Source organism: Epinephelus lanceolatus, chromosome 5, assembly GCF_041903045.1.
Source record: "Epinephelus lanceolatus isolate andai-2023 chromosome 5, ASM4190304v1, whole genome shotgun sequence".
Classification (NCBI taxonomy): domain Eukaryota; kingdom Metazoa; phylum Chordata; class Actinopteri; order Perciformes; family Serranidae; genus Epinephelus; species Epinephelus lanceolatus.
In genome coordinates, this window is record NC_135738.1 from 22,825,255 (window position 1) to 22,847,984 (window position 22,730).

A 22,730-nucleotide genomic window follows, 5' to 3' on the forward strand; every position below is an offset into this window, starting at 1 on the left:
AAGCTAGCAGCTCTGTTGGTTGGACCGTCCATATCTTTGGTCCAGATGAACATACTGGACTAAAGATTGGATGGATTGCCATAAAAAAATTTGTGAAGATATTCACGCTCCCAGAGGATGAATCCTACTGACTGTGGTGATCCTTTGACTTTTCCTCTAGCATCAGCATTAAGTTGACATTTGTGGTTTTGAGTGTAATATCTATATTTATGAGTACTGGATACGTTGCCAAGTCATTTAGTTAACACATTCTTGCCCCCGTCATATTTACTTTGATTATTTAACCATCATCATACTTGCAAAACTAATGGCAATCTCCATCAGCCTTGCACTTTGTATTAAGTGGTAAGTAGCAAATGTTAGCATGCTAACACGCTAAATGGTGAACATGGTGAATGTTACACCTGCTAAACAACAGCATGGTAGGGTGACCATATTTTGATTTCCAAAAAAGAGGACACTCGGCCGGTCACGTCTACTTAAATGATACTCGCAGTTTACTCAAAGATGCCTTATCATTTTAATATATTTAAAATTTATATGTATGGATAGAAAATTCAGTTATATTACAAAATAATATCTCTCAAAGACAGAAATTCAGATAGGCCTCTATAGGGGACACATACACACACTAGAGTGTAGCGATCCAAGCCCGACAGTACCCGATGGGTCGGGCCGGGTTTGGTCAAAAATGTAGAGCTACATTTTTGACCAAACCCGGCCCGACCCGTTATAGCTATATAAATTGTATTTGGGCTCAGGTCGGATTTGGTCAGCTTTCAGTAAAAATAGTGTAGTGTAAAAATAAATAAAATCCTATTGTCTGTCCTGTTTATTGCTTGGGCACTGTTATTTACGTGACAACACCTGAACATAACACACATTGGCTGTTTGTTTCTACCTCTCTCCTCGCTGGAAGTCTCGGACCGTGAAAAGTGGACATGTCCGGGCAAAAGAGGACGTTTGGTCAGCCTACAGCATGGTATCATCATCATAGTGAGCATGTTAGCATGCTGACGTTAGCATTTTGTTCAAAGAGTCGCTGTGCCTGAGTACAGCCTTGCAGATTGGGATCATGATACTTTACACCTTGCCTGAAACCAGAAAAAAAACATTTGCTTGTATGTAGCTTTTTCTAGTATTAGAAGTAACAGGTAACTTCAGTGTTTTTCAAACTGGACCCTTTTTTCCCATGTGTTTGTGACTAAGGTATTAAGCAAGAGCACTGCAGCTGACAGCAGCTAAACAGACTGCAATGTAATGTTAATGGGCCACACCATCAATTTACGTCCACTTAAAGAGCTTGTTTTTGCCGCTGACAGGCTCAGATTGTTATTATTGGTGTCTGACAGCATTATGGAAAGGATCCCCACAGAGGTAGACCTTATTGTTAAAGAGTAAGATCCTTGTTGTTTATTGAAAAAACAGTTCCAAAACTGCTACCGCTAAATCCATCAGACTCCATTTAACTAAACAGTAATTTTATCATCATAAACAAAATTAGACTCACAAAAGCCATCGTGGTTCATCTTTCTAATGGTCCAACATTCACCAGCTTTGGTTTAATTTAAATACACCTTTAACTCACCCGGGTACATGTGAAAATATGCTGCCTCTATACATACTAAAATTACTGTTTGTTTAAATGAAGTCTGGTGGGTTTACCAATAACAATTTCCTGTTTCTGGTTAAACAACATGGACCTTACTCTCTCACAAAAAGATCTGTCTCTGTCGTAATTCTTTTCATAATGTTGTTAGAGTAACAATCTGAGCCTGTCAGTGGCAAAAACAAGCACTTAGTGGACATAACTTGAAAGTGCACAAATGTCCCAAGTGGTTAGATCACAGCCTGTTTTGCTGCTCCCAGCTGCAACACTCTTGCTTAATACTTGATTAGTTTAAAAAAGTAGTTGTCTGCAATAGTAACTTAGACTTACACAAAAACATGAAAAATACTGACATTACCATTTAATGTCAGACAGCAAGCACCTGTTTCAATCTTGATGAGGTTTAGTGGACTGGTGAACAGCTATTAAGATTAATTCACTCTGTATAAGTTTGACATATTGTATTTCACAAATGCATTAGATTGTGGTCAATAAATCAAACTAAATCACAAAAGCAAGCACACACCTTGATGCATTTACAGCTACACTATTGTAACCATCACACTGTCCATTATTTACTACCACACTCTGGCAGCCTGGCAGTCTGACTGAACAGAAAACCACAAACTCACAATAAACTGCACAGCTACTAACAGATGATGAATATTATGCAATAACCATCAATCATCCAGGTAAGAGTTACAGTACTTTCCCATGAACTAAAGCTTCACTTGACTTGCTCCAACCTGCCACTGTATTTCCAGCTCAGTAAGCCTGCTATAATCAAGACTCCAACAGCCGTCAGCCTCACCTCGCCCGGGGTCAGAGAGAGGGAGATTCCTCTCCTCCTCCCACAGTGGGACTTGTTTGTTTTCCTCCCCTCAGAAGCTGACAATGATAGCCATCTGGTGTGTCTCCACAGTGTCTCCACTGTTCTATTAAAGGGTATTGGTTCAATACGTGATTATACTTGCATGTTGTGGTTCACTGTATCTGTGGGATATCTGTCCAGTTCACAGTCGCTGTGAATAATTTATTATCTGTATTAATCCATGTGGGATACACCAGGGTTCAACTCTAGGTCCCGTACAGTTCTTTCTGTAGATGCTACAACCAAGAAAAAAAGGTTTTCCTTGATTCACAAGTGGCAAATATACAGTATGTCCCACTAAATCCCATCAACTAAGCTCAGCTGACTAGACTGATTAACTTTCAAAGGGTACATTTACATGCACACTAATATTTCACTCTTATTCTGAATGTGACAATATTCTGAATTTGATATGGGTCATGTAAACAGCATATTCTGTTTGGATAGTCTGAATTAGGCTTTTCCCTGAATATAGCATTTTTCGATTAAGAAACATGGAATATGCTGCTAATTTTTGGATTTTAGGAGCGTTCTTTGTACACGTATATCAGTGATTCTCAATTTATGGCCCCTCAGCCAATCATGGCTTGCAATAGGGTGCCGGGGGCCCGTTGACCATTTTTCAATCCACAATTAAAATGAATTGATTCACACAGGACATTATTTTGTACTTCAAAAGTAAAAAGGTTCCAGAGTGTATGAAAAACATTAAAGGAATACTTCACCCACAAAATGACCATTTGTAAATCAATTAGTCGTGCTGTGTTACTGTTGTTACATGCTGTTGCTCTTCTCCCATGCCTCCTCAGAAAACAAACATGTTGATTTATTGATTGATTGGTTACCAGTGTTCAAATGAATTTTCCCTAAAACCTTTCTCTTTTGCATGTTTGGGAAGTACTGAGCATACGACCGGATGAATAAGACTTGGATTATACTGCACGAGTTGTGTGAGAGTTTGTAAACAGATATTTTGATATAGCTTTGCTGTTGTAAAATGTTGTCTCAAATCAATTGATAAATCAATATGTTTGCTTTTTTCCATGGAGGCGCTCAAGAAAAACATAGCTTCTTCACAAATTCAAGTTAGCACAGCATGAATAATTGATTAACAAATGTAAAGCATTCCTTTAAATAGAGATTTTCCAAGCAGAGGATTTCCCTGGACTCCCAGACAGAGGTCCAGGCTATGTCCCATATGTCTTAAATCCTAGGAGCACCCCTGTGTACACCTAACCTGTGAAGCTGCTTTGACTGGATTTGTCTCTTGGCAAAGATGAGTGAAGACAGCAAATGTCAGAAGGTTGACAACAGGCAATTTATGTATTATATATGCTGAAATATTAATAATGTTTGTTTATTAACTTGCGTTATTTTATTTTTTTTAACTTAATTTTTATTTCAGTTTCACATATAATCATACATACAGTCATATTCATCATATCTGCTGTTTTCTCAATATACAGTAGTACTAACATAATGACAATTGGGACACAACAAAAGCACCCATGACTGTAATAGTAGAAAACATTGAAAAGATAATTGAATAAATAAAAATAAATAAAATGGGGGAAAAAAAAGAAAGGAAAAGGAAAATAATTATAAATAAAGTTGAGTAAATAAATAAAAAGTATCAGATTAATGACATAGATTCAATTTGGAATGTATACAGGCATTCTTCATTATCATAGTATGCCCATGACAGCACTCCACCTTTTAGTAAATATGTCTTTTTGAAGGGTCTTAGTTATTTTTTCCATCTGCACTATCGGGTATCGGCAAGTACAGCCTATGACTAATCCGATACCACGTAATGCCTCATGTCATTACGTGTACGCATGCTACAGGCAAATGAAACGGAAATGGAGCGGAGTTTAAAAAGCATTCTACTGTAGCCTTTAAAATGTCTTTTTTACCAAACTGTGTGGCTGCACTTTAACCTCTGTCTTGATCTGTGTCAACACTGGATAATAATAATTAAAAAAAAAGGTTTATGCATTCATTCTACTATTACGTATTTATTTCTTAATATTTTACATAGAGTTTTAGGAGTTGAGACATAAAACAATTCATATCCGATCCATTTTTATTTTACGCGCTGGTATCGGATCGGTACGGTATTGGGAAGGAAAAAGTGGTATTGGTACATCTCTAGTCATTTTGTGAAAGTGCCTCCAGGCAAAGCAAGTTGAATATCCTCAATGTATATGGTGCATTCGGAATGTGTCTTCACTGGGGTTTTTAAACACTGAATTACAACCAAATGGAGGCACTTCCTCTGCTCACCAGACCTGGAATAAAGATGTTCATGCACTACCATCCCCAAATGAAAAACATTAGGCTATATTCTTTAAATATCCCAGACTGATGTTTCCTGTGTCCAGTTAGTGTAGAGTGCTGCTGAACAGCAGTCTAAATGTAAAAAAAAAAAAAGGTCACTTTAACCTGACCCACACCTCCTTGCACATTTCTTATAAAATCAAATTCTTAATGCTTATGTTTAAGGTTAATTGCATACGTATACTGCATAATCAACACTGGATGTAATCTCGACGACATTGGAAATGAGGGAAACCTCAGTGTCCTTCGAGACTAAATAAAGGTTTGAAATAAATGCATAAATGCAACATCCCCAGCTCTATTTCATACGTATAACAGATTCTGTTCTTTACATACTTGATTTATAGTGAATGTAGCCCTGGCTGTCCTTTTTGAACAAATGAACAAAAACACATGTGATGCTGTTGATGATTATCTTCGTGTCCTGAGCGTTAAGGTTACGTGTGAGCTTCTGTGTACATAAAGAAAATTTTCCCTGTGTTGAAAGCACTTTTGTACAAACTGTTTTGTTTATAAATCTCTATATAAATAATCCTGAACTTCAGTCCAAGTCGTAAATATCACAAAATCCCCTCGTGACATGTTAATGCAACAGTAAAATGATTAAGTGGCTGACATTGTCCATCTGGAGTTAAGATTAAACTGTTAATTTAACTATGACACATCCCAGTGGTCTAATTAACTCCACTCCAACATGTGCCACTGAGGTAGCTCTCATCTGTGCCAAGAGTAAAAGTACACCAACACCTTTGCTGCCAGCACCAGGATTTCAGCTTCTGTTTATGTTTGTTGACAGCCAGCCAATGTAACCTCACAGCGCACCATTTCACACTGGAGACGTCCTCAAATGTGTTGTGTGGTGTTTCACATATGGCTCGAAACAAAATGCATGCACTGTATATAATGTGGCTCATTAAATTAACTATGTTTCTTGTTTGTCAAGTTTAGTTTTATTCAGAAAATAAAGCAGCTGCCAGTGACACTTAATATTGTTGACTTTAGGGTTGTGCAGCGCTGATGAAGCCGACCCCCTGGAGGGTTTATGAGTGTTAAAGTTATCCCTGTCCACAGATCAGCAGATGTTAGCGTCCACTGCTCTCCAATAATGACCTGCTGACTGAGGGGAGGCAGTGTGTGTCTCAGACTAAGTATGTCTCAGCGGGGAATAGCTTTGACGTATGCTGCTGTTCCTTGAAAAGGCGAGCATGACGTCTTTTGTCACAACTTCACTTTCAAAGACTTTACTGTCTCGGGAAGAATGTTAGCATTTCTCACAGTTGATTTAGTCACGACCGGCTTGTCCATTGTAATCAATCAGGTAAATGCTCCAGACTTTTCCGGGGCTTTCATTCTCATCGTGTTCACCTTTTTAAGGAGCAGCTCTGATCACATCAGACGCTGCAGCTAGCCCATCACCCACACACCGAGCCACAGACCACTCCACTGTGCTGTGTTGAATCATACTGTCTGACCAGCTTTGCACACGGTTCTGATAAATAATTGTGAAGTGCTCTTAGCAGCGCTGTTTGCAACAGGCGACTGACAGAGTTCAATCAATGTGTCTGCCAGAAAACAGAGAGAGGCTAATGAGATTTTCTGTCATTTTACAGCACAGACACGCTGTGGCTGTCAAATCTACTCTAAATCATGATGTCTGTCACTGCTTGTGATTCTTATTTGTGTCAGCCTATTCAGTCAAATAATTATTTTTATTAAATACTAGACCTCGACAGGCAGGTCTGGCAACATGCCATGAATGATAAGATAGGAGTTCTGTTTCTTGATTAAAGTGAATTTAGACATCTTGTAAATAACGCTTACTCGTGCTCTTTACAAGAGTACAAGAGTTAGATGAAAAGATCAATACCACTGTCATGCCTGTATGAAGCTACAGCAGCTGGTAATCTTAGCTCAGTACAAAGGACTGGAAACAGCTGGTCTAGATCTGTCCAAAGGTAACAAGCTCTGCCTACTGGCACCTCTAAAGGGCACCAATTCACAGTTTGTTATTTCTGTACAAAAAACAAAGTGTAAAGACGTCAGTTCATCGTCGTATGGTGAGTTATATGACAGAGTATTTCTTTGCCAAGACCAGTCACTTCCTAGAGTCTCCGCTCTCCTCAGAGCCATGAAACAGTCAGACACATAACGTATTGTAAAACAGTAAATTGTCGTTTATACCTAAAGGTAACCAGTGGGGCTGAGAAATAAAGCTAACATGGAAATGGCAAAAACTGCAGTTCAGCTGGCTCCAAAAGCAAGTGCAATCTCCATAGACCCCTTTGTTAAAATCCATCCTTCCATCCATACATACATTTTCATCCACTTGTTGCGGTGTCCCAGGTTGTGGGGGCAGCAGGCGAAACAAAGCACCCCAGACGTTCCTCCCCAGCAATGTTTTCCAGCTCCTCCTGGGGGACCCCAAGGCGTTCCCAGGCCAGACGAGATATGTAATCCCTCCAGCGTGTTCTTGGTCTGTACCGGGGCCTCCTACCACTGGGACATGCCCAAAACACCTCAAACGGGAGGCACCCAGGAGCCATCCAGATCAGATGCCCATGTTAAAATGTTGAACTTTACAGCAGAAATAAGCATGTTTACAGCCTGGTCCAAAAAACTGTTTTGGTCTCAATAGCTGATTTCAACAGTCATGACAACTGTACGGAGAGTGAATATCTATATAACTCACCCTTTTATATTCTGTTAGGGCTTAAAGTTATGCAGAATTACGGGTGAGTCGCTTTGAGTGACAAGCTGTCAGCTCCACCCTCTCATCCAAACATGGTCACTTGTAGCTCCAAAAAAGATGGTGATGGCTGAAATGCCAAAGTGGAGGCTTCAAAACAAGAGTCCACAAACCAATGGGTCATGTCACAGCTCTGTCCATGATACAACATGCTAATTAGTAGTGGTGTAAATCAAAAGCTCCATCACAATACAATATGATATTGATTCTTTGGACAATAATATATTTGCCGATATCACAAAGTCTGCCACATTTTTGATTTGATTCAGTTCAGATCCCTGTGATCGAAATAAGACGATATCAGTAAATATCATCATTGTCTGTTTCTTGTCTGCTAGGTCGCTAGCACTGTTTGACTGTTTAGGAGGGAGGTGTGCTTGGACGGATATGGTGGCATAAATGCGGCATGGAAATTTAACAAAAAGATATCTTAAAGATTACAATATGTACTGATGTTTTAACTTTGCATTGGATATGGATCATTGATCCTTAAACTGATATATTAATCCAGATCAATATATCGTTAGTTAGAGATGTAGTAGATGTGTTTGAAGGTGTTCCTCCCTGTTTCCAGTCTTGATGCTAAGCTAAGCTGGCTGGCTACTGGCAGTAGATTCAAATGTTCATTATGTACAGACATGAGTGTGGTGTCAATTTTCTCATCTTACTGTCAGCCAGGAAGAAAATAAGTACTCTCTGTGCTCCCCAAGGGTTTTCTATCATTGGATGACCTGTTCTGTACCTTGGGGTTCAGATGAGTTTGTAACATGCTGTTTTATTACGTACATTCTTGACTTTCCCACTCATCATACCAAATTATGAACAAATGCATTTAACTTACGTGACTGGAGAAAATCACATTCGGAGCAACCAGCAACCCCAGTAACTGAATCATGTTTAAAGAGCTGGCATGAAGCTCTGATTGTCTACCTCATGGTACGGCTAAATTTGACTCCGCAGCACACAACCCTAATCAGCTGCATCAAAACAATCATTAACTAACCTCCTGTTGCCTCCTTCTGTTTCTCTGCCTCCTTCTCCACACAACTCTGAGACCCCTCGCTCTCACCTCACACACCCCGTGTCCCATCATCCCCTTCACAGAGCTCCATAACACAAACAGGACCTCACAGACAGTACACCGAGGAGGCTGAAACAGTATCACACACTGAGAAAAAAAACACGCTTTCACAACACAGTGTTCAGAACATGTGAACATTATGTTGTCAACAACGTTCATGTGTACCCTGTTTTAGTTTGAGCCTGGATTTGAATTATGAATTTAGCTCTGTATCCTGTACGTTTTTAAGGCTTTTACCGCCACATGATAATTCTGGGTGCATGTTTGTTTTTATGCATTACTCCTCTGTGCAGCTGCTCTGTTAAAGGTACAGCATGTCCTACATGTAGCTGAATGGATGTTTTGATACGGCGCACAGCACATCTCCTCAAAAACACAGGCAAACCCTTTGCTTCGGGGTTTTATATTGACAACATTTTGTGCCGACTGGAGAACTGCTGTCCACTCTGTGAGCACACATGGCTCCAGGTTGAAACTATCTAATAATGTTTAATTTACTCTAATGGGTGTTGGCTTACATAAACACTGTTGTAGGGTTGATATAATCATTTTCAGAATTAAATTAATGGCCACAATTTTTCTGTTTATGAAAGAGACTAATATACAGTGTATCACCGTGTGCTTGAAAAGCCTCACAACAGCACAGAAAGCAATTTGCTGCAACATAATCTACCAGCAAACAAATGAAATCACATTAAATACATTTGCTTTCATGATTTTCCCTGATATAGGGATATATATATTTTCATTGATATAATATTGTACAAAATCTCATCAAATCACTGTGGAACATTCGTGTCTCGTTCTCACGTGTTTCGGTTATCTAAAGTAAATATTAAAACTATAAACAATGCGTTTTTTGTCAGTGACACACCAATCTCCTCTGTTTATTCTGGCTCTTTAATGGTGTAAAGGTCGTAAACCTGAGCCCTTGGACGTAATATAAGTGATGTCCTCCCATAGGTTGTGAGGTTACAAGCGTACCATTGATAGGCTGCCTGTGAATGGTGTTAGGAGGAAGCCATCTGCTGCTGTTTATGGTTCATTAACTCCGCTATCCCTGGATAACCAGGCTGCCCCCACAGCAACAGGTACAACAGGGCTAATACTTAGAAAAAAAATAATCATTGGCCAAGTCTTGTTTCTGCTTCAACATGCTCCTCAATTCAAAAACAACAATAACTGGAAACTCTTAACCTTACCTTCCCAGATGTCCATAGGTATACTGCGAATCTGCCAGCAGTAATGTGATCTCGCCCTTCTGCATGGACATGACACCCTCCTCCAGGGCCTACAGGTGTCAAAACACAGTGTGTTATTTAGAGGACTGACTGAGCTTTTACATAATTACACGAAATGCATTGAAGCATAACTTTGTGTTGTGCCCTTTAAATTTACTTAAACATAGGAGGATGAATCACAAGTTTCAAGCATTTTAGCACTTTCAAGCACTTTCATTGCCAGGCTAGCTCTGGGGATGGCAATGTTGAGAGTTGGTTCAGACTGAAATATCTCAACAACTATCTGACAGATTGTCATAAAATGTGGTTCATATATTTGTGGTTTCCACAGGATTAATCATAGTGATTTTGGTCATGTTCTGACTTTTGCTCTAGCGCCACCATGAAGTTAACATTTTTCATTTTAAGTCTTAACAACTATGTTCCAATACTTTGGTTTATGACCCTGAGCCTGTTTATACCTGCTGTTGACATATGTTCCAATGATCTGACCATCACTGTTCACACCTGTGTCTATCCTGTGTTTCCATCTGTGTTGAGATTTTTTCACTGCCTATATCATGCTTACGCTAAAAGGTCAAAGAGCCCCATTGTTTGCTAGACTTGTGAGCGGTTTTGTTGGTACAGCTGAAGATATAGCTGTCAGTAGAGTCCAACACATCTCCTTCCATAAAGCAAAACCATGGATGGTCGTGCAACACTTGTCTTAACTACCATACACAACAACCACCATGTCCTGCACTGATGATGTAGTCCTTGTCAGGGATGCTTTAGGATGCATTTACACTACATAAGACGTGGTCAAATGCGCCTCAGACCGACTTGGCAATGGGTTTGAGTGATTGGAACACAATGCGTCTTGGTGGTGATTAACCTAAATTTAGCGCTGTCCACGTGTGATCAGATAACATGTTAATACCAGGTGTAAACAGGCTCTTGCATCAACCTCAACTACACTTTGTGTTCTGTGCTTGTTAGCCATAAACTGTACAACAGAGGTGTAGCTAAAGTGATGTCACCCACTGGTTTGTAGACTACCGTTTTGACACCTCAAATTTGACATTTTGGCTGTCACCATCTTGGTTATTTTTTTGGTGCCACATGTGACCATATTTGGATGAGAAGGTGGAGCTTTGGGCAAGCGGTGGATGTATTTGAGAACCCAAGGACACGACTGTGGCAGTGACTTGTCAATCACAAGGTAGCCTCACCCAAAGCATACCCTATTTTATTGTCTATTTCACTCTAACTGGAACCATAATTTACAAAATGAACATCATGCTGTATTGAAGAAGACTTGAAACTAGTGACTGACACCATAAAATTGTTAGGAGAATGTTTACTGAGGTAATAAATCAAGTGAGAAGTAGGGTCATTTTTTTCTTCTGGTCAGTGGACAGAACGTAGGTTTAAGGCCTTTCTGCATTGGCTTAATTTTCAGACCCGGAGTCTACGTCCACTTCTTCTATAGAGTCTATGTAATTAGCCAGTGTTAGCAAGCTAACACACTAAATTAAGATGGCGGACATGGTAAACATTACACGAGCTTAACAACAACATGTTGACACAGTCATTGTGTTGTTAGCACACTGACATTAGCATTTAGCTCAAATCACGCTGTACCTAAGTACAGCGGGAACAGCCCATTGTTCCGACCATATTAAACCCATTGTTCCGACCATATTAAACCCATTGTTCCGAAGTCCAGTTGTTCCAAAATCATCATGATGCCCTGTGGTTAAGGTCTGGTTAGGTTTAGGCACAAAAACCACTTGGTTAGGGTTAGGAAAAGATCATGGTGTGGGTTAAAATGAAAAAGAAAGTGACAAACACATAAGCCGTGAGCCTGCTTCGCCACAAGCCTTTCCCAGCTGACCCAGAGCCGGTCGCAGCGCACCATCAAGGCAGAAATACGCCCGCCGGGAGCCGTTCAGCACCACGGACCGTCGGACTAATGGGATGTCGGACCAATGGGCTGTCGGACCAATGACATGGACCCAGTACAGCTTCACTGTGCTGCCAAGGTGTCTGTAATCTCTTAGCCTTGTTTACCTGTTTTCACAGTCTCTGTTCGTCACTATTGAAGTGTGATGTTACCTGGTTTACATCTCCCTCTCCAATAACAAGGACAAGCTTGCAGTCCTTCTCCACCACAGTGCGGTCCTCCAGGACACATTGCATCTTCACAGTAACCTCCTGGCCCCAGGCGGGGCTCAGGGCGAGCGGGTCCCCGGACTCCAACAACTTCTTCCTCAACAGCCGATCCCCTGCGTGAGGAAAGAAGAAAGGGTCACGCAGAAGAAAGCGAGGTTAATCTCGTGGCTGTTGGTAAACAAGTGCTCAGACAAAAACATACTAGGCTTGACCTCAGTCATGTTTGGTCTTTTTTTTTGTCAATCCAAAATTAAATCAAAAGGTTAAAGTTAAATAAACAGGAAGCAATGGTTACTGATGAGTTAGGGCATTTTTTTACTAATACTAAGTGTGTTGTACTGATGTATCCTCACCTGTGATGTCATGCCAATCATTTGCTGCAAACAGCTCCTCAAAGGTGGAGGAAGTCCACTCCACCGTGGCGTATTCTGGAAAGAGGCTCTCTGCTGAGCTGTCTCTCTCCAACACATCATCCTCTGTTGATGGGTCTTGAAACCGCACCATCTTCCAGCTGTTTGTTTTTTTCAGTTTCCTCCGCTCCTTACATCCTGTGTCTTCACTTTGCTCAGGATCAGAGGGGGTTTTTATCTCAGTGTTTTTACTCTCTTCTGCACAGCTCGCTGTTTCAGCCTGCTCTTTCCCACTCAGCTCCTCGCCTTCCTCTGCAGGCCCACAGGGCGGCTCGGTGTGACTGTCCCCGTCAGAAAGCTTGGAAATGGCCTCTGTTACCTCGGGCTCTGTAGGCTCAGCTGCAGGGTCTTCGTGCTCTTCACAACACGGTTCTGTCTCCATGTCACTGCAGAGAGTGATGGACACCACCTGCATTAGCCTCCAGAAAAGATGATCCTCCTGGTCTGAGCCAATGTTCCGCTTAGGTGCAGGTTAGTAGTTCGGTTGGAACCAACTTCTGCCACCTACATTCAGTCAAAACAAAGAAAAGATCTCCATGATGTAACATTTACAAAAATCCATGTTGTGTTTCATTAAAACCAACTCAGAATGCATCCCTAAACCCTGGCTCAATTCACAGTTTTTTTGGAAAAGCTTTGTCCCGCCTGTATCTGCGAAGTTCCTGCAGTCCTGTTGCACTTTGACCTCCGCTCACTCCTGCTTGCAATTGTCTCAGTCCACACAGTCCAGTGATGTGGCAGCACCAAAAAATGATCAATGTAAAGAAACTGCAACGCAACGAAGCACTCCCAGCCAGCAGGCTTGTGCACTGGTAATCTGCAGGATTAGAAGAGAAAAACCTAATCTGCCAGAACGTCTGTAAGCTTCTTAATGACTTCACCGTCGTGCCCCACAACGCAGTTTCCATGAATGCAATCTACCAATAAGATCTCAGGAGATACAAGCTCTAACTTAATTTGCATCGAGTTATGGTAAAGATGTTTATTTTGACTTTTTAAGAAGAACCACAGCACTAATAACCTGTAGGCTGTAGAACTGACACCAGATTACAGATTTCATACGCTGGTTTTATGGTGTAAAACTGCCGGAGGATAAACATCTCACATCATGTGTATAACACACTTGGGTATATTTACATTCTTTAAAGCTGAAAACCTTCTTTTTTTTAACCCATGAAGGTCATTTAAAAATGTTTTGTCAAGTTCATCAAGAAAATAAATCAGACATTTTTCTGAGCCTTGAAGTACAGATAAATACTAAACTATAGTATTTAACTGGTAAGAGTTTGGTCTTTTGATAGGTTCATATTTAAGTTCAGCAGACTGTGACTTTGACGTACAATCTAAGAGCTGGCCAGATTTAAAGGGACAGTTCACCTTAAAGTAAAAAAAACAACACACTTTTCCTCTTACCTGTAGTGCTAATTATCATCTAGACTGAGTGTTGGAGATATCAACTGAGAGATGTCTGTCTTCTCCTCAATATAATGGAACTAGATGGCACTAGATGGCAGAGGAAATCTCCGCTCATCGCTAGGCTAATATATACAATGTAAAATACCATAGGCTGGCACTAATAATGTTAGCATGTTACATTTGTTTGGAAAACATGTTTAGTATATAAGGCAGTTGTTTTGTCGGTGAACCTTGTCAGTTGTAAGGGAGGCGAATTTTGGAACGTTACCTTTACTAAATGTTGCCGTTGCCCCTGGTTTCATATGAAAAGAGGAAAAGTTCGCTAGATGCTAGGCTAATTTATCCATCCATCCATCTTCTAACCGCTTCATCCTCTTGGGGGTCGTGGGGGGGCTGGAGCCTATCCCAGCTGACATTGGGCGAGAGGCAGGGTACACCCTGGACAGGTCGCCAGACTATCGCAAGGCTAACACATAGAGACAGACAACCATTCACACCTACGGACAATTTAGAGTTATCAATTAACCTAATCCCCAATCTGCATGTCTTTGGACTGTGGGAGGAAGAGTGCCCGGAGAGAACCAGGAACCCTCTTGCTGTGAGGCGACAGTGCTAACAACCACACCACCGTACCGCCCTAGGCTAATTCATGCAATGTAAAATGCCACAGGCTTGTGGTAATAACCTTAGCATGTTGTTATTTGGGGAAAATGTGTCCAGATAAAGAAGTGTTTTGTTTGTAAATGCTGCGAGTTATAGTGAAGCCAATTTGTGTACTTGTGTTTGAAATTGTCTCTATTAAGCCATGTTTAATGTGTGTTTTGAATCAGCCAAACTTTATAGCACTTCACAGAAACCTCCGCCGCTGACAAGTGTTTTTGAGGTGTAATTGCAGAGTGACTGTAGCTATGTCTCCATCCAAAAGTGATTCGAATCATTGGGAAATGCGCATTAAAAGAAATACGAATCCTGTGTGTTTCCATTCCATGGACTTTGGTGAAAACTACGAACTCGCGCAAGTCTTCCGCAGAACCGGAAAAAAACAAGTCTCGCATTCTTCCTCTTCTACGTTTTCTGGCGGTTGGCAACCAGCTTGTAAATGCATTACCGCCTTCCCATCCAGAGTGTGGATATCACCATGGAGAGAGGTGCCCTACGTCAGACTTAATTCGAACATAACTGTTTCCATCCCCCATTTTGCGAATCAGCATTTTTTTGAATCAACCAAAACCCGGCTAAAGCGAGCATATTTTAGTTTGTGCGAATCAGGGGATTTTAATTCGAATTTTGGCGTTTCCATCATAATTTTCTGATGCGATACTTCTAGATGCACATTTAAACAGGCTGATGGAAACATGGCTACAGACACACAACACACAACATCGTATATAAGTACTGTATAAATCCAGTTTAAGATGTAAACCTTAACAGCCTCCTAAGCTGAGCTGTAATGTTAGCTAGCTCAGTGATGCTAGGTGAGCTAGCAGTAGATGAATGCATTCTTCTGTGCGGTGATTCAGTTGGCGGATGTAGTATAATAGAAAGAAAACAGTTCCTACATGAAACTTCTCACAACAAGGTCTGTGGATTATCTTGAGTAACCAGGTCATGATTTCCAGGAAGAGACATTGCTGTTGAGTTTTTCCAAATGTATATTTCTGGCACTTTGAGCACCACATGCCGAGTGCTATCTAGTTGCATTATATTCAAAAGAAGTCAGACAAGCCGATATCTCCAACACTCAGCAACTCACACCAAAACAGTCTAGACTGATACATAGGTAAAATTAAAAATTTGTATTTTTGATTTGTCTCTTTAAGTGACAGTTTATAAAAAGTCATGTTTATATTGTGATGAGATTTTTCCCCATGACTGAGCATTGTGTCTACATTAATGTAAAGCTAAAGTTGTCTGACCTTATGTCAGATATGTTACCTAAAAACACCCAGTTGTTCACAGAGGGTGATAATGGGATTTAGATTACATTGATTAAAATGTCACAACACTGGTTTTGTAAGACTTCATGCATCTGTCACTTTCAGCAAATAAACAGCACAGAAAATGTTACCCAGTTGTTTCACTGGTGCACCAATGCAAAGTCATTCCTAACCTACTGTTGTACCAAAGGAAATGACAAACATAAAAATATCAGGTATTGTATCAAGTATTTGGCTGTTGTGTCACTGCAGGAGCAGAACTAGACTAACGTAACACTACGAACTGTTAGACAGAAAACATCCTCCCAACCATGTTGTAAATAAGCACTGCACTACTGACTGTAAGGCTACTCACTAATCCACAGCAAAAGCATGTTGTCCATCAGGGATTAAATTAATCCAGATTCCACATTTGTCTTTTATTTTCTCTGACACACAGAGAAACGATACACACACAGCAAGTAAAGGTGACATTTGTTTGGACATTGTTTTTTCACAAATACTGTGCTTTAATGCTTTTGAGATACTTAAACTTTACATAGGCGCTTTCATTATACTACTTTTGGCTTATTCTCCAATGCATTTAAGAGGAACATATTGTACTTTTTTACTCCATTGCTTGAATTTGACAGGTTAATTTACATTTCAGATTAATATGTTGATGTTGAAAATGATGGGTTATTATGGGATACACAGTAGTTAGCTACAACATTAAAATACTGCTTACACATTAAAATAATCATCTATTTTGATCATCAGTTCATCATTTTAGTCATATTTAAAGCAAAACTACCAAACTTTCACTGCAGCTTCTGAAATGTGTCTGAGGTGAGCTGCTCGTCTTTGTCTTATTTGCTAGTAAACTGAATATATATTCAGGTTTTAGACTGCTGTTTTGACAAAGCAGGACATTTTAATATGTCACTTGTGAATTCAAATCAAATCAAGTTTATTTATCTAGCACTTTTAAAAACAACCACAGCTGACCAAAGTTCTGTACAAATAAGATGACACTCATATCTAGCAATTTAAAATGTACATACTGTATATGCAAATATAAATCATAATATCAATGATAAGAACAATTACATACGTAAAAAATATTATAAAATACTAAAATATTAAAATCACTACAAACAACCAAAGACTATTGAAGATTTGTCTTAAAAGTGTCATTGGAGGGGGAGCATTTAATTGAGAGCGAAGGCTATTCCAAAGCTTTGGAGCAGCTACCGCAAAGGCACAATCTCTCTTAGCCACCAGCCTCGATCGTGGGACAGTTAAAAGACCTGGTTAAGAAGATCTAAGGGGTCGGGAGTTGGAGTAGGGGCAGAGAAGTACAGCAATACACTGGGGTGTCAGCCCATGTATGGCTTTAAATACAAATGAAAAAACCTTAAAATCAATCCTGTATTTGACAGGTAGCCAGTGCAGGGATGTTAGCACTGGTGTAATGCTGTCTCTTTTTGGGAAGTTATGATGGGCATTTTTCTGACATAACACAAACAAAATCAAAAATCAGTTTACTGAGAAAATCAGTGTTGGGGAAGTTTCTTGTAAAACGTAAGAGGTCCAAGACTAGCATCGTTCACCGGTAGAGGTAGTAGAAAAGTGCACCCTGATCATACCATAAGCCATCACTCCTGTAATGGTGTACAAGTGCCCAGCTAAGAGGGTGACATAACATATAACATATAATAATAGGCAAAAGCTACCTGAGATGGCATGGGGTAGAGCAGAGACAATACTTTGGATAAGTTATTTTTTCTGGTAAATTTCTCTTTTACTTAAGCAAAATGTTTTATGTATAACAGAGTATTTTTATACTGTTGTTTTTACTGTATACTTCTTCCTCCACATACATTTTGTTTTGGAATAAACATGGGAAATAAACAAAGTTTTTCATATAGGTTTTGTTTTGGTTAAAATTTCTACACCAAAACTTCTCTGCACTGCATAAAAAACTAAATGAGAATGTCATTTCCAAAATGTCTCACTCATACATGTCTCTGCAGGGGTCAGTCTACATAATAACCAGTTTTAATTTGGATACTTTAAGTTATGTTTAATTAGGAGTATTTTTATACTGTTGTTTACATATTGGTACTTCAAATCAGTGGTTCCCAACTGGTGGGTCCTGGTCCAAAAGTGGGTCCCGGGTCCATTCTGAATGGACTGCAAGTGACTCATGATGGTGTCAAGTTTGTAAAAAAACCACATACACACGTGATCTTGAAGTACAGTGAATTTGGCACAGAACTTTTATCTTAAAGTGCCACTCCCTGCTGTAAAGTGAGTGACTAATGGACAGCTACGTGACAGAGACAGCAAACTAGCTCAATGACATGGCCAAACGTAAGTATGATGCTGAATACACTGGACTGTGTGGACCTTGGATAAATGACTGGACCCTGTGGCTGGACCACTTGAGAATCATTGCTTTAAATGATCTAAATACTATCCATCCATTTTCATCCGCTTATCCAAGGCCAGGTCACAGGGGCAGCAGGCCAAACAAAGTACCCCAGACATCCCTCTCCCCAGCAACGCTCTCCAGTTCCTCCTGGGGGACCCCAAGGTGTTCCCAGGTCAGATGAGATATAATCCTTCTAGTGTGTTCTGAGTCTGCCCCGGGGCCTCCTACCAGTGGGACGCACCTGAAACACTTCCAGCGGCAGGCACCCAGGAGGCATCCTGATCAGATGCCCGAACCACCTCAACTGACCCCTTTCGACGTGAAGAAGCAGCGGCTCTACTCTGGATGTTCGAGCTACTTACCCTATCTCTAAGTCTGCTTGTATCTGGGATCTCATTCTTCCCGTCACTACCCAGAGCTCATGACCATAAATGAGGGTTTGGATGCAGACAGACCAGTAAATCGAAAGCTATGCCTTCCGGCTCAGCTCCGTCTTCACCACAACGGTTTGGTACAGCGCCTGCATCACTACTGAAGTCGCACCAAACTGCTGATCCTTGTCATGCTCCATCCTACCCTCACTTGAGAACAAGACACCGAGATACTTCAACACCCTCACTTGAGGGAGTAACTCTCCCTCAACCCCGAGAGGGTTTCCGGCAGAGAACCTCGGCCTCAGATTTGAAGGTGCTGACTCTCATTCCGACCGCTTCGGTATATATTCTGTTTGTGTAAATAATCTTGTTCAGTTTACAATATATATATATATATATATATTTATGTTGTATCTTTCCTCTCTTGCAAGGAGCACCTGTAACATAATAATTTCCCCTCAGGGATCAATAAAGTATTTCTGATTCTGATTCACACTTGGCTGCAAACCGCCCCAGTGCATGCTGGTAAATACTTATTCCACCTGTGACTATTGATTCAGGAACAAACACGGGATTAAATAAAGTTTTTCATATAGGTTTAGTTTTGGTTAAACTTTCTGCACAAAGCTTCTCTGCACCACACAAATAAATCAGAATAGTTTCCAAAATGCCTTTAATTTTTGACTCATACATGTTCCTGCAGGTGTGTTTACACTTCCTAGTGTGCGTGCTGCAGAAACACACGGTGCATTCACCAAAATCCAGTTAGAGGAGTGCAAGCCGGCCCAGAAATAGATCAAAGACAAGATAAATACAGGCTGGAAACTCTGAGGGTACAAATGCCTAAATGATCGTGACCTGGAAAGCGAAAGTAGAGTTGTTTCTCTCTCTCTCTCTCTCTCTCTCTCCCTCTCTGTCTGTCTCTCTCCATGTACGTGTGTGTCTGAATGTGTGTGTGAGTGCTAGCCCCGCCCCCAGTCCCTCTCCTCCGTGACGTAGCAGGCAGTATGTCGCCAATAGTGTTCAGTTGTAGAAATGGCAGCGCTGAGACAGGAGCATCGGTATGGGCTCTCCTGTGGCAAAATCAACAAAAACACCCCGAATCAAACTCTGTATCACGTCAAACTCACTGACACTGCCATCCGGACCCTCGAAGCCTACCAGAACCTGAAGGTAAGGAGAAATCATCGGGTTGAACTTTGGAGCTTATGTGTGTGTGCGCGTGTTTTTCTTTCCCAGCTGTATTTTCATTTTCTTAAATCGCTTTCCAACTCCGGGAACAGTAAGGAAACACAGCTCTGTCTTATTTGGTATTAAAAAGTAAAAGTTGAAATAGTTGAGCAGGTTGAATGTGATCGACAGAAGCGTTGACGTCTGATAAATGTTGCTTTACAGTAAAAGACTAAGCTTGATTTATTATTGTCATCATAGCAGGCAGTTCAGTAGGCTGTCATGAATGAAGGATTTCATTAAATTCCCCTATAAGCCCCACGTACAATTTGTTTTGTGCAGAAAAAAAGGAGAGGCTGTTTTTCAATTGTGCATGTCTGCTTGTTTACCAGAGCGTAATCTCCCGAAAAACCAAAAGGTATTAAAGTTCCCATATGACAGAGGTTTGTGATTATGAGCCCTGAGCTTTAAAAGCCTCTTTGCTTTTCTATACATACATTACATCTGAAATTCATTATTTAGATTATGGGCGAACACAGACGATTGTCAGTCATTAAATGTTTTTTAAAAAAAAAGGCTGTTTTTTTCTGTTCGTTTCGCTCTCGGGAATAAATTAATGAACAAGCTATCAAGCAAATTATTCGACTCCTCTGAATCGGGAGACTGTTTTATTGCTTTTATGGTCCATTAGATTAGACCGAGATAATTTAGTCTATCCAAATGGTCCTTCCCAGAGCAATGATAAGACAGTTAGTCCCACAGTTAGGACTGCAGCACTTGGAGGCTCTTTTTTTTTAAACAAATAAAGAGTATGTGCGTGTGCGCCACAGTCCCAGGTCACACTAAAACTAGACCTGGATGTGGGACTCGGTGGCAGGGCTCGACAACTTGTCGCTTGGCTCTTGTGTATTATTGTTTTTTGCCCTTTACACGCCTGGAAGCCCGCCCAGCTCCGGAGCTCATTGGTCTGTGAAGCAGAGTAAACTCCAGAGCTCACACAGCCTGACAGCTTCCTCCAGGCCAGAGCAGGCAGGCAGGCAGGCAGGAGAGGTTACTGCAAAAGTTTTCCAAGTCAAAGACCACCCCAGAAAACACTGCCTCAGACCGCTGGACTCCCACTGTGGTGGTGTGGGAGATTTTGTCCTCAGGAGCCTCAGCCTGAAAAAGCTTCCTGTTATCAGATGTGATTTATTTATGATTTTCGCGTCTGTGTTGTGGGTGAGAAGAGGAGAGAAGGCCCTGTTAAACCCTAAAATAAACTTCTTATACATGAAAGTTTGAGGGCTGCAACTAAGGATTTATGTGACAAATGTTTTCTCAAGCGAGTAATTGTTTGGTCAGTGAAATGCCACAATCACAATTACACAAATATCAAAGGATATCCAGTTGAGAAGCAGTGTAACTTTGCCACATCTGCAAAACAAATGACTCAAACAATCAATAGATTGTCAAAATAGTTGCAGAGTAACTTTCTGCTTTGACTGGGGGCCGTTTCTACAACATGACAGGAGGCCAGGGGCCAGTTAAAAAGCAAACATTAATAATTAATACTTAAATAATTAGCTCTGACCTCTGACTCAGGGTCGAGGGGATGATAAACAATGATAAACAAGCTCTGTTTTGTGGCTTTTTTATGCACTTCGGCACCTTAATGACATTCAAAGTACAAAAAAAAAAATCCCAGATTGAATCAGTTTATTTTTATAGTGAATTAGATAATGGTCAGCAACCAGCCGACACCCTATCTGGTCTGGAAGTTGAGAATCATTGCAGAATTTCACAAAGCTGACGTTCTTGTTCTGTCCAAAGATGTTAAATTCACTTTTGTTGCAGATTTAGAAACCAGCAAATATTCACAGTGAGAAGTCAGAACCAGTTCATTTTTCTCTCCTTTGCTTTATAAATGACTTCAATGACTAATAAATTATAAAAATAGCTGCTGATTAATTTTCTGTTGATCCTGTAATTCATTATTCTGTCCCACTTTCTAACACAGCACCCTTCATATGAAGAGTTTATTATTTGAAGTAATGGCTCCATTAATATCAAGGTTGTAAAAAAATCCCTCTGGCTGGTGTTTATCATTTCTATTTTGTTGCTTTAAATGTTGGTAATCCATTAATGAGCACTCGTGGGTTTCTAGCTGTCTAATAAGATATCATGTCTGTGGATATAAAGAAGTTAAGTAAATAATTTTTGGTCTAAATGCTGCAGCTGAAAGAGAATAAACACCAGGCAAAGAGTATCTGTCACAACCTGGCAACCCTGAAATTAAAATTCTTATTCATGGCTAATCTATAAGTAATATTTATTAAGCTGTTAGTTACAACTTATATGTCCTTCTTAAAGGGTGCCTTGTTAGAAAGTTGTGCTAATTAATTGGCATTGTTTCAGTGAGTACAAAAAAATTAATAAATTATCATATAAAAAAATAAACTGCTTTATTTTCCACTCAAGATAAACCATCTGATTTAGCCCTACGGCTATATTTGTAACAAACATTAAGTGCTTTAATATTTATTATTCCATTCAATATTAAAAGCAAACGGATGATGAAGAAAATCACAACAATACTCTTCAATGGGGAAGACATTTCCCAAAACCATTAATAATAAATTAAGAGCACTGTCAATCACAGGCACAGCTGTACGTCACGGATAATTGTCTCCATCTATTAAGTATGTATCATGCTGCCTCAAAGGCAGATATTTTTTTATGATTTTGATTTTTCTTTCATCAGTCAGGGGGGAAAGAAACAATATGATGTTCTGGAGCTTAAGCCAGGTACACTGTGGTCTTGGAGAGCAGTGCATTTATAAACCGCGGCACAGAGGGCTTATAAAAAGTACATTTTGAAAAAAATATATAATTGGTTTCAGAAGGAGCTTTGTGTCTCTCCCCGGGGATCTGTTGTTACTTTTATTTATTTAATCATTTAGAGGGGAAATCAGCTGAAACACACAAA

At 40.2% G+C, this 22,730-nt stretch overlaps 2 protein-coding genes across 3 annotated transcripts in view; one reads left to right on the forward strand and one right to left on the reverse strand.

Annotated features, from left to right (window-relative positions):
* Nucleotides 1-22,730, reverse strand: part of fkbp16 (FKBP prolyl isomerase 16) — a 95,640-nt gene that overhangs the window by 34,773 nt on the left and 38,137 nt on the right. For both annotated transcript variants that reach the window (XM_078167882.1, XM_033634662.2), the window contains exons 2-4: nt 12,396-12,956; nt 11,986-12,155; nt 9,850-9,938 (exon numbers count right to left, since the gene is read on the reverse strand). In XM_078167882.1, coding sequence (XP_078024008.1) covers nt 9,850-9,938; nt 11,986-12,155; nt 12,396-12,867 — 731 coding nt within the window. In that variant the 5' untranslated portion in view covers nt 12,868-12,956. The remainder of the gene's footprint in view (nt 1-9,849; nt 9,939-11,985; nt 12,156-12,395; nt 12,957-22,730) is intronic.
* Nucleotides 19,609-22,730, forward strand: part of LOC117262034 (RNA polymerase II elongation factor ELL) — a 33,176-nt gene continuing 30,054 nt past the window's right edge. The window contains exon 1 of the mRNA XM_033634660.2: nt 19,609-19,768. Within this exon, the coding sequence (XP_033490551.1) occupies nt 19,631-19,768 (138 nt within the window). The 5' untranslated portion in view covers nt 19,609-19,630. The remainder of the gene's footprint in view (nt 19,769-22,730) is intronic.